Here is a 13,607-nt window from a genome sequence, read left to right on the forward strand (position 1 = left end):
ATAACCGGTTGGCAGCAGCAGCCAGGCGCGCCAGCGTTCACTCAACGGAACCTAATATGTTTTCTCTTGTAGCGATCTGATGTTTTCAAAGTGTTACTTTAATTGTGTTTCCGTGTTGGCCCTTCCATACTATCATGATATTCATTCATTTACACCAGGGCTGCCCAATCCCAGTCCTCGAGAGCTACTATCCTGCAGCTTTTAGATGCATCCCTACTCCAACACAGCTGAATCAAATGGTTTGATTACCTCTTCAGCATGCCATCATGTTTGGCAAAGGCCTGATAACAAGCCATTCATTTGATTCGGGTGTGTGGGAACAAGGATGCATCTAAAAGCTGCAGGACGGTAGCTCTCGAGGACCGGGATTGGGCACCCCTGATTTACACACTAAGCTCTCTTCTATTGCCTCAAAACCTTTGTATAGAGTTAACTTGTAATTCCATAGCAGCTTACAGTGTTGCTCACTGACAAAAACTAAACTTTTCATGCAGTGCATGGATAGGCTTATTAAACATTTCAACAAAATCCTGAGATTCATGCACATGAAATTTGTAAAGACACACAGGAGGGCAGACTGGTGACCAGTGACCCCCCCTTTCAGCTCTTTGCCTACAGATGGGTGCTTCAAGTGTCAATAGGTTTTTCTCTGTGCCAAGCCTGGTATGGCTGTGCCATTTGGGGTCCAGTCCAGCAAAAGATGAATAACCTTGTTTAAAAAAAAAATAACCGAGCGATCAGGAAGTATTAATGAAAGACTGTAGTGGCACTTAATTCAAAACAAATAATGCACTGGCTTTAAAGGGAACAATTTTGTTTATTTAACCTTTTCATGTTATTGAATTATATTAAGCAGCAGAGCTGTTATGAACCATGACTATAAAAAAAATTAACTTTTTTGGATTTCTTATATTCATTTTGATGCTTGTTTATGTGTTTTTATCCAGGTGCCACAGAACAGGTCAATGGCCACCAGTCTGTTCACTCCCTGCCATCTGTTCGCCATGACATCAGTCGCTACCAGAGAGTAGATGAACCACTGCCCCCTGGTGAGTGTGTGTGTGTATATGTCTGTTTTAAAGAACATTAAAGTACACAATACAGCACAGAAACTGCATACACATATTTTCTTTACCAGATATCTTCAAGTTTGAAGATTGAGTATAGCAGTCAGGGTTTATGCATAGGGTACTAGGGTCCCTAGAAGTCTTCTGGATTAAGCCGTTTGAGGAACTATTAAGATATAGCACAGGAGCTGTGATAAAGAATTTAGATACCGTATCTTTCAGACCATAAGGCGCACCGGATTATAAGGTGCATAAAGTGAAACAAAGCAGTCAGATAAGTCAAACTTTACTCAACTCATTCTTTTTGCTTCCTCCACTTCCGTACTATTGATTCATTAATGTTAAATGCTCTGGTAGCTGCTCTATTCCCATGTTGTTGCAGTATATTAATGACTAACCTCGTATTGTGGATGGATTGTCTCAGTTGTTCTCCTGACTGAAGTTTGGTCCTTTTACAGCATCCTGCGTTGCAATTTATCCCTAACCATCGGGAACCCTCCCATTAACGAGTGGAAAAAAGTTAGCGTTCATCCTCCAGCTTCACTGTGTTTATGCTATGCTAACATAGCTGTGTCGCTACGGTCACGTAGCACATCATTATATACCAGCTAGCCCAACTTCAGTAACCCTACAAACGTCACTGCTGTTTAGTTTTCGCTCTTCATTTATGTTGGAAGTGATAGCAGAGCTGTACGTTTTAATATTTTCAGAAATCTCTCAGTCAGAACATGCTATATCATGTTTAGGTGGAAACTAGCGAGCTTACTTCCTGCTAACTGGTAACTCTGTTAATAAATGCTGTTTTCCTGGATGCCTGGATGTTAAACTTAATTGTTACACCTGGTAAAGCAGCAACGCTGATCATTTTATTAAAGATGAAAGAATTCAGACAGTTTTAAACTCTCAGTGATGCTGCAGTGTTCGTTTGACTTTGGGACTTGAAGCGGACGGAGTTTTGGACCCAGATTCTTCCGCAAGGCTCTTGCCTATGGCAGCCGTAATGCTCCAGCAATCCATCAAGCAGTGCGGCTTCGTAGCTTACCGAAGTTGTACTAGAACATTTTTTGACAGATATTTGAGCACCGTGTAGCACATAAAATCAGTTCGAGGTCAGTAAGCACAACCAGAATTTATACATAAGTCACGCTGTCGATTTTTGAGAAAATTAAAGGATTTTAAGTGCACCTTACAGTGTGGAAAATACTGTAATAGGCCTTTCCAATTACATGTATGTATGACTAGACAAGTTGACACAAATGTGTGTTACTATTTTCCAGATGTGTAATTTGCTACTGAATTTGAATTTGCAACCTTAGCTTTAAATGCTAGAATTTCTCATTTGTAATAAACCCATAAGCCACAGATTCAGTTTTGTATTTTAATCTTAAAAACAGCTAGATTGTAGATTGTAGTCAGTAGTTATGCAACTTTAAGGCCAAAATTTTATACATATATGATTATAATTATATATAATCTACTGTGTCATTTTTGTTCATAAAACCTTAGTTTAGAAACCTATATTCTTTCATGAAAAACAGCTACTATATGTCTTGATGCAGACTGAAGAAATCACTTGGATGAGTGACGAAACGTTTCTCCCACGAAACGCTACGTCCAGAGGAACAGAATCTTTTGGAGAACTACTATATGTGTTCTTCTGTTGCATTGTGTGTGATCCAGATTGGGAGGCTCGCATAGACAGCCATGGTCGCATTTTCTATGTGGACCACGTGAACAGAACAACAACATGGCAACGTCCAACCGCACCCCCGGCCCCACAAACTCTTCAGAGGTCTAACTCCATACAGCAGATGGAACAGCTAAATCGCAGGTCAGAAAACAAACATGCACATGAAGATTCGCAAACTAGATGTTCGTCCAAAGTTTCAGTTAAAAATGGAAATGAATTTGCCACTTCCCATTTTTTTTGTTTTTAGTAACATTATCATTAATTGTTACTGTACACATAAATTTGCAGGTATCAAAGTATACGTAGGACAATGACCAACGACAGTAGACCAGAAGAGCAGCTACCCAATGAGCTTTCAGCTGATGAGACTGATATGCAACCCTCATTCCCAGGTAGCCCCCTTCTACACGGCACAAAATCCTGATCCATGTTCTTCCCCTGTGATTTTCTTTTTTTTATTTTGACGATTCTGGTATATTTTGCAGAGCTACGTAGGGACAGCAATTTGCCACAGTCCAGTCCCAGGTCTCGCCTAACCCTGCTGCTTCAGTCCCCTAGCGCCAAGTTCCTCACCAGCCCTGAATTCTTCACTGTGCTGCATTCCAACCCTGTATGGACACTTTTTACTTCCATTCTATCTCTTGTTATTCTTTTACTTCCATTCATGTGTCTTTCTTTTATAACAGACCACATTCTATTTGTTTCAAGAAAGGGATTTTAAACAACGCACTTATTAACCCTTTGAGGTCATCAAAGATGATAACCCTAACCTTACTCTACTGTTATATTTAAAAAAAGAAAAGAAAATGTAGTTGGGTTTTTTTTTAAGAAAAATGTAAATAGATTGTGATCTGTGACAGTCAGAAGTGTTTTCCTTGTTTCCTCATTGGCAGAAATTCAAAAAACATTTTGAATAAAAGCAAAAGAATAGAATCAGCTTTTGGCTTGCCATAGTTTATGATTCTAACCACGGATAGTTAAGGGGCTCAAAGCGAATACCTGATGTAATCCCACCCCCAAACCCCCCCAAACCATGTCACTCTTACTTGACACCTCACCACTATCCTCATACTCTCTGCCACTCCTGACGTCCAGTTCCTCTGTCACAGTCTGGCTGGGGCAGACTGTATGTATTGCAAAAAAGGACTCAAATGCAGATCAAAACAGAATGTGAAACGTGACGTGGAATAACAAAAAATGAGCCGTTTATTAAGGCTGGCCAAGAAGTACAAAACAAAAGGCAAAGGTGAAACTAAGCAATAAATTAAACTGGGTGAACTAAGATTAAAGCATGAAAAATCCGTGCACGTGGGACCTGACATGGAGACATGGACAAAAACTGGATGCATGACGTGAACAAAGCAGACGACCTGACAAGGAATGACTGAAAACACACGGACTTAATACACACAGGAGGATAATGAGGATAAGTGAGCATAACAACGTCACAGGGGAAACGTAAAGCTAAACACAGGAACACAGAACCTCTTCAAAATAAAATAGGAAACATAATGAAACAAAGATGTGACAACAAAAGACATGCAGCCATGAAACACATAAAGGACAAAAGAGACTTAACAGAGGCGTTGAAAACATACGGGGAAAGTAATAAACAAATGAACTCAGAAAACCCAATGAACTTAAACATAAACCATAAACATCAAAATAAACTAAAACTCAAAACGCTGAGTCAAAAGACCCAGCATCGTGAAATCCTCTTTCAATCACCTCCACAGCACCCCAGCATGTGCTTTCTCTAGATCCACAGAGACATGGCACAACTCTTTTTGACCTTTTTTTATACTTCCACATCAACACTCTCAAATAAATTATTATTATTATTGTTATTATTATTATTATTGTTGTTGTTGAATCAATAAGTCACTCAAATAGATCCTGGCTGACAAAGTAAAGCAGCTTAAAAATCTTAAAAAGCAATGCATCATGCCACACTCTAAAGAAGTATTTGAGCTTCAGACTGATTGATCAGAAGCTCAAATACACTTAGGTTATGCAGCAGGACAGCGATCCTGCAGTTATTAGAGAGGGAGATCATTTTTTTCACATAGGGACGTGTATGTTTTCCCTTAATAAATAAAATCATTTAAAAACTGCATTTTAAGACATGTTAAAATTTGTTTGATGATCAATCTAAAACATTTCAATATGAATGAATAATTTCTAATGTGAACTAGATTTTCACGGCGTACAGCCTGTGATCAGCTGACCTGCTGCTGCTTGAGGTTTATTGCTTTTTGTGGATTCATACAACTGAATTCAACAAGATGCAAGCAGATGTTTCATGCCTCCTGGCTGATGTCCATCCCCTACACTGACACTATACAGTTTATACTGTCTTAATACTGGACAGTGTATAAATAAATACAGGTAGTATAAATACTGAATTTAGGGAGTAACTCTTAAGTATCACCAACTTAATACAAACTAATATCTGCAAAACTTGATCTGACTCTCGAACGCCTCAACCACTGTAAACCGGTAAAACTTCAAACTCACCATAGTACAACATTGTACAATACCTTAATTTTTTTTTGCAGAACATTTTACTATATGAAAATACATAATTTGTCAAAGCAACATATGCAGAACGAATAGCTAATTAAAATGATGACATTACATGTAAGCCTTAAATTTGCAGTTTATCAAATACCACTGAGCACTCCTTACCTCTTCATCCTGTCGTATCCTGTCTTCATACATCATCATTTCAAGTTATCTTGAATTCTTTTATCTCCCTGTGAAATACAGCAGCTGCACCTAGCAGATGCAATATGCAATAAACTGCACACAGTTTGTGAGTTTGCTTATATTTGTTCAATTCAATTCAATTTTATTTATATAAAGCCAAGAAAACACAAAAACAGTTGCCTCAAGGTGCTTTATATTGTAAGGCAAAGAACCTACAATAATACAAAGAAAACATAGATAACTCCAATATCATATGATCCCCTCTGAGGAAGTGTTTTGGTGAGAGTGGGAAAGAAACTCCCTTTTAATAGGAAGAAACCTGGGAGGGGCTGGACACCTGATGCAACCGGTTGGGAAGAAACGACAAAGACACTCTGTGGAAGAGAATCGGAGATTAATAATAACTAGAAAAATTTGCATTTCTTGCGAAAATGCAGTGTGGATGCTTTAAAGCTGAAGCTGTCTGCAAAAACTAGCTGAAAAAGCTGAAAAGTTGCAGAAATTGTAAAAACTTTGCAGAAGCAAAGGAACTTTGCTAAAATGGAATAACTTAGCAGAACTGCAATATCTTAGAGGAAACATAATACTTGGCAGAAATACAATAGCATAGCAGAACTTTGCAGAAATATTGTAACTTACCAGAAACATGATAACTTCTCAAAAATACAAGAATTTAGGTGAAATAGTATAAGATAACAGAAAGAATATATTTAGCCAAAAATACTTAAGCATTACAGAAACACTATGATTTAGAAAAATAGTACAACATAGCAGAAATACTGTGATTTACCAGAGACACTGTGATGAACTATGAATATTGTCATTTTAAATTAATACTATGTTTTAGCACAAATACTCTGGTTTAGCACAAATATTATAACATAGCAGAAATACAATTATATAGCAGAAATGCTATATTTAGAAAGAAAAATATATTAAAGTAGAAATGGTATGATTTAGCAGAAATACTGTATTTAGCACAAGTACCAAAAAGTAGCAGGAATACTATGATTGAGCAGAAATACTATGATTGAGCAGAAGTACTAAGATGTAGTAAAAGTACTTTGATTTAACAGAAATACAATTATGGAGGAGTAATACTTTAAAATGGGAGAAATATTGATACATACACAGAGCCTAAAGGGAAGAGTATTTGTGCCATGGAGTGTTAACAAGAATGTGAGGTCCATATTAGAAAAGCTGGTAAAATCATAAAAGTTTGCAGAATTGTAATAAATGATGAATATGAATTACTGGTCTGTGATAGTGTATTAATTTGTAGGGAAAAAAACATGTTGACTAAGGTGGAATCGAACCCACGACGTTTGGGTTGCAGACCCGTGTCATTACCAACTGCCCCACTGGGAAAGAGAGCAGGTACTTGGAAAAACAGGGTGATGAGCAGTCAGAATTAGATCGCGGTGAGAGGAGAAAAACGCCGTATTTTGGAGTTACAAAACGTTGTGTAACTCAAAAACTAGGTGGACTAGAAGCATAATTCTTGTACTGGGTGAATCAGCGGACTCTGGTGTACTTTGACCGCGATTTTCATTGCTCTCTGTACATCCGTCGCTGAGATATGACATGAGAAAAAACAGCAGACCTCAGATATGATTGGCTGGCTGGGAAGCCGTGCAGGCCCTGATATGTAAATTTTGAATGCCTCAGTCCTCACAGAGGATTGGCTGCCTGGGGACCTGGCAGAAATATATAGAAATACTATGATTAAGCAGAAATACTACATTTAGCAGAAATACTATATTAAGCACAAATCCTATAAAAAGCAGAAATACTATATTAAGCAATATAAATATCCTATAAAAATCCTATAAAAAGCAAAAATACTATACTATGATTTGGTAGAAAAACTATAATTAATCAGAAATACTATATTTAGCACAAATCTTATAAAACAGCAGAAATGCTATGATTAAGCATAAATACTACATTTACTAGAAATACTATGTTTTAGCACAAATACTATAAAAAGCATAAATACTATAATTTAGGAGAAATACTATATTAAGCACAAATCCTATAAAAAGCAGAAATAGTATGATTAAGCATAAATACTACATTTAGTAGAAATACTATGTTTGAGCAAAAATGCTATAAAAAGCAGAAATACTGTACTATGATTTAGTAGAAAAACCATAATTAATCAGAAATACTATATTTGGCAGAAATACTATATTTTGCACAAATCTTATAAAATAGCAGCAATAGTATGATTTAGCACAATAGTAATAACTTAAACAGAAAAATTGGAAAAGCAAAATGGACAGCTGAAAAAATGCTGAACATGCTGAGGGTCCCTCAAATATACTTGTTAAATGAAAAAAAATCAGCAAAAAAATCTATAACAGTCACACAATCAGAAATATGTACACATAAGGAAACACACATGCACAGAGAGACACACACACACGATCCAATTCAGTCACCCAGTCTAAATATATTGAATTTGAATCTTACAATGAGATCATCCCATTAAAAGGCTCTCGCTCTCTCTCTGTCACACACACACACACACACACACACACACACACACACACACACACACACACACACACACTCACTCACTCACTCACTCACTCACTCACACTCAGACACACACACACACACACACACACACACACGGAGAGAGAAGCAAGTTTCTAGCTCAGTCAAGCAGCCTGGGAGCTGCTGAATTTGAATCCACCAATCAGAGAGGCTGTGTACTTTTTCCCGCCAAAACAGGTGCATGCAGCACAGAGAGACAGGATTTTTGCAGTGTATTTCTCATAGTGAGGACTCCCCTCAAACAAATGACCATAGTTTCCAAACCGTAGGGCTAGAGCGGTCATTCTTACACCGTTTTGTTCAGAAGAGATGGGGGAATCTTCCAGTGTTGACAATTTATCATTAAAATATGAATTATTAAAGATATTTGATTTCTAATGCACCATAACTGAGTAGAGCAAAGCAAAAACTGCCTTGACTTGCCCTCAAACAACGCTTTCTAACTCTAAATCTATTTGGAGTATCGATATCATTCTTTCACCGTAAGAGACAGCAGGCGAACAATCATGGAAATTTTCAGGTCTCTGTGGAAATCCATTGAAAAGATATGACGAGAGAAAAAAGTGGTTCATTTCCAGAGTTTGAAATCTGAAGAAATCTGAGCGAAGGACGAATTTCCTACCCTCAAACAAGTCTAACTCATTTCAGAACGGCAATAGGTGAGAAAATAATTCTTGAATTGTGAGCGTCAGGAGTGTCTGAAGATATACTGGGACAAGCCTTATGTCTTAACTTTGCTTCGTTAAGGAGATATGACGATTCGAATATGCCTCTCATTACAGAAATCAAGCGGTGATTTTGAACAAGCTCTCCATTGACTTTCTATAGAGAGTTTTGCGACTTTGTGTTGGTCTGAGGAGATTTGCCAAAATTCTATAAATCCCATAACAATGATAGTGACATTTTCGGAAAGCCAGCAAAAATACCTACGTTTTGATGTATAATTTGTGGAAGTTGAGTGAAAATTGAGCAAGTAGCAAGAAGTTTTTCGGAAATGAAGAGAAGACTGCAAAACCTTCAGTGGCACACTGGAAGCCAAGTGCATAGCAACCATAACAACGCATGTATTTTGTGAAAAATCACAATTTTGCAACTGAAAACTTTAAGAGGCATAAAAGTAGAATTCAGCAGAATTCTCATATTTAATTTGACCAAACTTGAGGCTTACTGACAGACTGACATTGCCATACAAATAAAATGGACAAAATATTTAACGTTGTATGTATGCGATAGATAGAATAAATTGTAATCTTTTGAAATACTTGATGGTGCATACTGAAGGTGTTTACTAGGTTATTAACAGCATTAGAAAAGCCTCACACACATACTGTAGTAACTGCAGAGGCTCCATAGTGTATTTTTGTAACATGCAAAAGACTCAAATCCCAGACTCAAAGCTTCAGCTCATACAAAACAGCACCTATATTGTGTAGTGGTTGTGAGTAGTAAGCACAATAGCCATGCCCTTTGCTTTCCCTCTGAAATGTGTGCATACGATAGTGACTACATAGTGTAATAGTAGCACAAGGCACTTAAAACTTACTCTTTTCTTGATGTGTTTCCTCTGTGCTGAATCTCCTTCCTGTCTACTGGAATCTATTTCCTGGTTCTAGAGTGCCTACCACATGTTCACCACCAACACATGTCTGAAGCATATGATCAGTAAGGTTCGTCGGGATGCTCATCACTTTGAGCGCTACCAGCACAACAGGGACCTGGTGGCCTTCCTCAACATGTTTGCTAACAAACAGCTGGAGCTGCCCAGGGGTTGGGAGATGAAGCACGACCAGACCGGCAAGGTAGGGCTGACACTGTAATCAGTCAGTGCCCCAATGTCTACATTTCATGACTTTTTGAGGGTCTGAATACAGTTAAACTGTATTCAGATCCTCAATAGTATCTAACTGTTCTACACTTATTCTGTCAAGTATTTCTTACTTTTTAAAAACTGTAATCAAATTAAAAATGATTAACACTTGACAGCTTGTATGTGTATCTGTGTGCACACCCATCTAGCCTTTCTTTGTAGACCATAACTGCCGTGCCACTACGTTCATTGACCCCCGGCTGCCTCTCCAAAGCTCTCGGCCGCTGAGCCTCCTCGCTCACCGCCAACACCTGACTCGCCAGCGCAGCCACAGTGCTGGAGAGGTGACCACTCGGCGACTGGTAAGGGACACGTAACGATCATGGACAACAGAAAGTACAGCTACTTAAATTGGTCCTCTAATCATAACAGGAACAGTTACATGTTTTCTTCCTCCGCTTACATATCATGTAAACCTGGGCAGCATGTTTATTGACATCCTGTTTTTATAGCTGGGTGAGGACCCTCGTCATGTTAGCCCACCTGTTCTTCCACGACCTTCCAGCACCTTCACATCTGCCAACAGAGGGCCATGCCAAGACTTAATACCAGTGGGTTAGTGCATGCACAAGCACACACACACACACACACACACACACACACACACACACACGCACACACACGTGCACACACACACAAGAATCTGAGAGGAAGAGATGAATACATTTGACAAAAAATTTCTGTTCACTTTTTTCTAGCTTACAATGAGAAGATTGTGGCATTTCTACGACAACCAAACATCTTTGAGATTTTGCAGGAGAGGCAGCCTGACTTTAACCGGAACCATGCACTCAGGTACACACATACAGAAATGCACAGCTTGGCGTTTATATAATGCTTTCCTTAATCTGGTGACTAGATTTTTTCTTTGTTCTCAGTTACTTTGATGCAATGGCATCTGCTGTGATACTTACACATAATGGCCCCTTAAGTCTTGCAAGTGTTTGTAATAGCAGAGAAATAATCACTTCATTTTGGGCATGTCATTTTCAAGCACGAACCCCGGGTTGTAAAAGTTTAAGAGTGCTATTTTTCATGCTTAAAATATATTCAAAAGACATTTCTCGTGCCAGGACTCCACAAACTCCACAAACAACACCACTATGTGTCATTGATGCAGAGCTTTGCTGCCGCACCAATATGGGAGGAAAAACAGCTTTTCTAGATGAAATGTCTGGTACACAAACATTATTTGAAATCATCTTCACTATCCAATCCCTCTGATCCACATCTCCACCGCCTTAACCCTCAGACCTGTCGTCTGTTCCCACGGTTTAAGTCGAGTTTAAGTGCAAGAGTTTTCAGAAAACTCCACATAGACCTTATGATTGCTCCACGGGTCTCAAATGACAAAAAGAATAAAAATGAAAAATCCAAGTTGGTAGATATTTCAGTCCAATTGGGCATAATTTGTTTTCTGTTTCATGGTATAGAGATTGACTTCCTAAAAGCGGTGGTGATCTTGACAGATTTTTACTGAAATATTATTTTTGAGCTAAACTTTATGAAGACATGTTGAATGTGGCTCATTAGGAAAAACCCAGTTAGAACTTAAACGTGTTTTAAGTAGCTTTGATGAGGAACACGATTCAGCTTGCAGGAAACAAACTACAAGAATCAACTTCATACATTAGAGACCTTAGACAAGATGAAAAATATTGCTGTGCCTTGGTATCATATTTAGAAACATTTAAGTATTGCAAGAAAACCTAATTGTCAGAAGAGAAAATCATCAAAGCAGGAAGCAAAGTTCATTGTGCTACTGCTACATTTTTTTTCCATTAATTTTTGAAGTTTTACAACATAATAATCAAAGACATGCACAAACAGCAAGTGCCAAAAAATGAAAATGGAAATAAAAATCAATAATAAAATGATGAAACATTTACAAAAACATATTAGAAATTAATTAAGATTATTGTTAAATGAATATTTAAACTATAAATTGATACAAGCTGAAAACACTAGCCCTAAAATCTGATCATAACCTTCAAATACGCCTGGAAATGTGAAAAGATGAATGCAAAATGTCCTGACTATGATAAATCTGTCGTTGCAAACACAAAAATAAAAATTGCAATTTTCTGGAGACCATACTGCAACTGCAAACCGAGACTTTCCAGCAGAAACTGCTTTTGTCTGCAAGAAGCAGTCACAACACACAAATAATATGGACTGATTCTTATATAGCGCTTAATCTACTCTCTCTGAGCACTCAAAGCGCTTTACACAGCCTCATGCAGGACTATTTTCTGAGTGCTTTCTGTCTAACGCACACATTCATACTCCAGTGGTTGCATCGGAGAGCATGGGGTTCGTACAGAGACTGGAGCAGACTGGGATCTGCTCCAGTTGTCCCTCAAGTAGCCAAAGTCAAAGTGAAATACATGCATAGGATACATTAATGAACAGCATTGCCATTGTAATGTTGCTGTGACAACAGGGAGAAAGTGCAGCTGATCCGCACAGATGGAGTGTCAGGATTGGCCAGGCTGTCGGGATCTGCCGACCTTGTCATGTTGCTAAGGTGACATATTTCTGCTTTACCTCCTCTGTCTTATTCTTTTTTTTCTTGGCTTTCCTTTTTCTAATCGGACTAGTTGTGTATCCCCTTCTTGTTATTACCTTTTTTTTTTTCATTTTCTCGCTGCTCTGCTGAAGTAATTGCATTTAGTGAATTGGTTTCTTTTTTATGTCCCTTCATCCCCTCTCCAACCTTCCATCTGCAGTCTCTTTGAAGAAGAAGTGATGTCCTATGTGCCTCCTCATGCCTTACTTCACCCCAGCTACTGCCAGTCACCTCGGGGGTCACCTGTCTCTTCCCCACAGAATTCACCTGGTAAAAGATCAACAGAAAAGTCATTGTGAAAAAACCCAACACATGCAAAAAATATTATCCACAAACCCTCTCTCACAAATTCATATGGAACCTTTTACTGTGTTTGAGCCCTGCAGAGTACTTTGCTGATATTTTCGTTAAGTGCACTTCACATTGCTGTACAGCTGATTCACGTAGAATATCTGGATTGGCCAACTAGGAAATGTTGACCTTGAACTGAACTCAGAACTCCAGTTCAACAGAAAGAAATTGAGCTCTGAGCTAAAATGAATGACTTTTCACACCAACAATAAAGACTTAATGTTTCTGACAACCATTGGTAAAATCAGAACACAGCTAGTCATGTTAGAGCAGGTTGTTCACTAATCACAGATTTAACTGATCAGTTCATTGTCTGTAAAGTGCAGAAGCTGAACCTGCAACCCAGGTTACAAATAAACACCCTTGTATGACAGCTGCACCACTGTTGTTGTGCATGTGACGAAATTAATTGGCATATTCTTGCTTGGTAGAATTCTGCACATATAAATGAAATTTCTGCTTTATCTGTCAGCTTGTTGACATAACCCATCAAAGTAAACATTTAAGTGTGTGCGTAGGTACTCAGAGAGCTAATGCCAGAGCACCAGCACCCTACAAGAGAGACTTTGAGGCAAAACTGCGAAACTTCTACAGGAAACTGGAAACTAAGGGCTATGGACAAGGACCAGGGAAGCTAAAGTAAGTCAGCAGCTTTGACTGTAGAAGGCATCCTTTCTCATCATTTTTTATTTACCGTATTTTCAGCACTGTAAGGCACACTTACACATCGGGTGCGCTTATGTATGAATTCTGGTTGTGCTTACTGACAACGAAACCGATTTATTGCAGTAC

At 38.3% G+C, this 13,607-nt stretch overlaps 1 protein-coding gene across 4 annotated transcripts in view; it reads left to right on the top strand.

Annotated features, from left to right (window-relative positions):
• Positions 1 to 13,607, top strand: part of hecw2b (HECT, C2 and WW domain containing E3 ubiquitin protein ligase 2b) — a 72,031-nt gene that overhangs the window by 42,084 nt on the left and 16,340 nt on the right. For all 4 annotated transcript variants that reach the window (XM_026160245.1, XM_026160244.1, XM_026160246.1 and 1 more), the window contains 11 exons: positions 948 to 1,049; positions 2,748 to 2,898; positions 3,046 to 3,149; positions 3,243 to 3,367; positions 9,642 to 9,827; positions 10,045 to 10,197; positions 10,348 to 10,450; positions 10,594 to 10,690; positions 12,339 to 12,422; positions 12,625 to 12,734; positions 13,334 to 13,454. In XM_026160245.1, coding sequence (XP_026016030.1) covers positions 948 to 1,049; positions 2,748 to 2,898; positions 3,046 to 3,149; positions 3,243 to 3,367; positions 9,642 to 9,827; positions 10,045 to 10,197; positions 10,348 to 10,450; positions 10,594 to 10,690; positions 12,339 to 12,422; positions 12,625 to 12,734; positions 13,334 to 13,454 — 1,336 coding nt within the window. The remainder of the gene's footprint in view (positions 1 to 947; positions 1,050 to 2,747; positions 2,899 to 3,045; positions 3,150 to 3,242; positions 3,368 to 9,641; positions 9,828 to 10,044; positions 10,198 to 10,347; positions 10,451 to 10,593; positions 10,691 to 12,338; positions 12,423 to 12,624; positions 12,735 to 13,333; positions 13,455 to 13,607) is intronic.

Source organism: Astatotilapia calliptera, chromosome 23 (genome assembly GCF_900246225.1).
Source record: "Astatotilapia calliptera chromosome 23, fAstCal1.2, whole genome shotgun sequence".
In the NCBI taxonomy this organism is placed as follows: Eukaryota; Metazoa; Chordata; class Actinopteri; order Cichliformes; family Cichlidae; genus Astatotilapia; species Astatotilapia calliptera.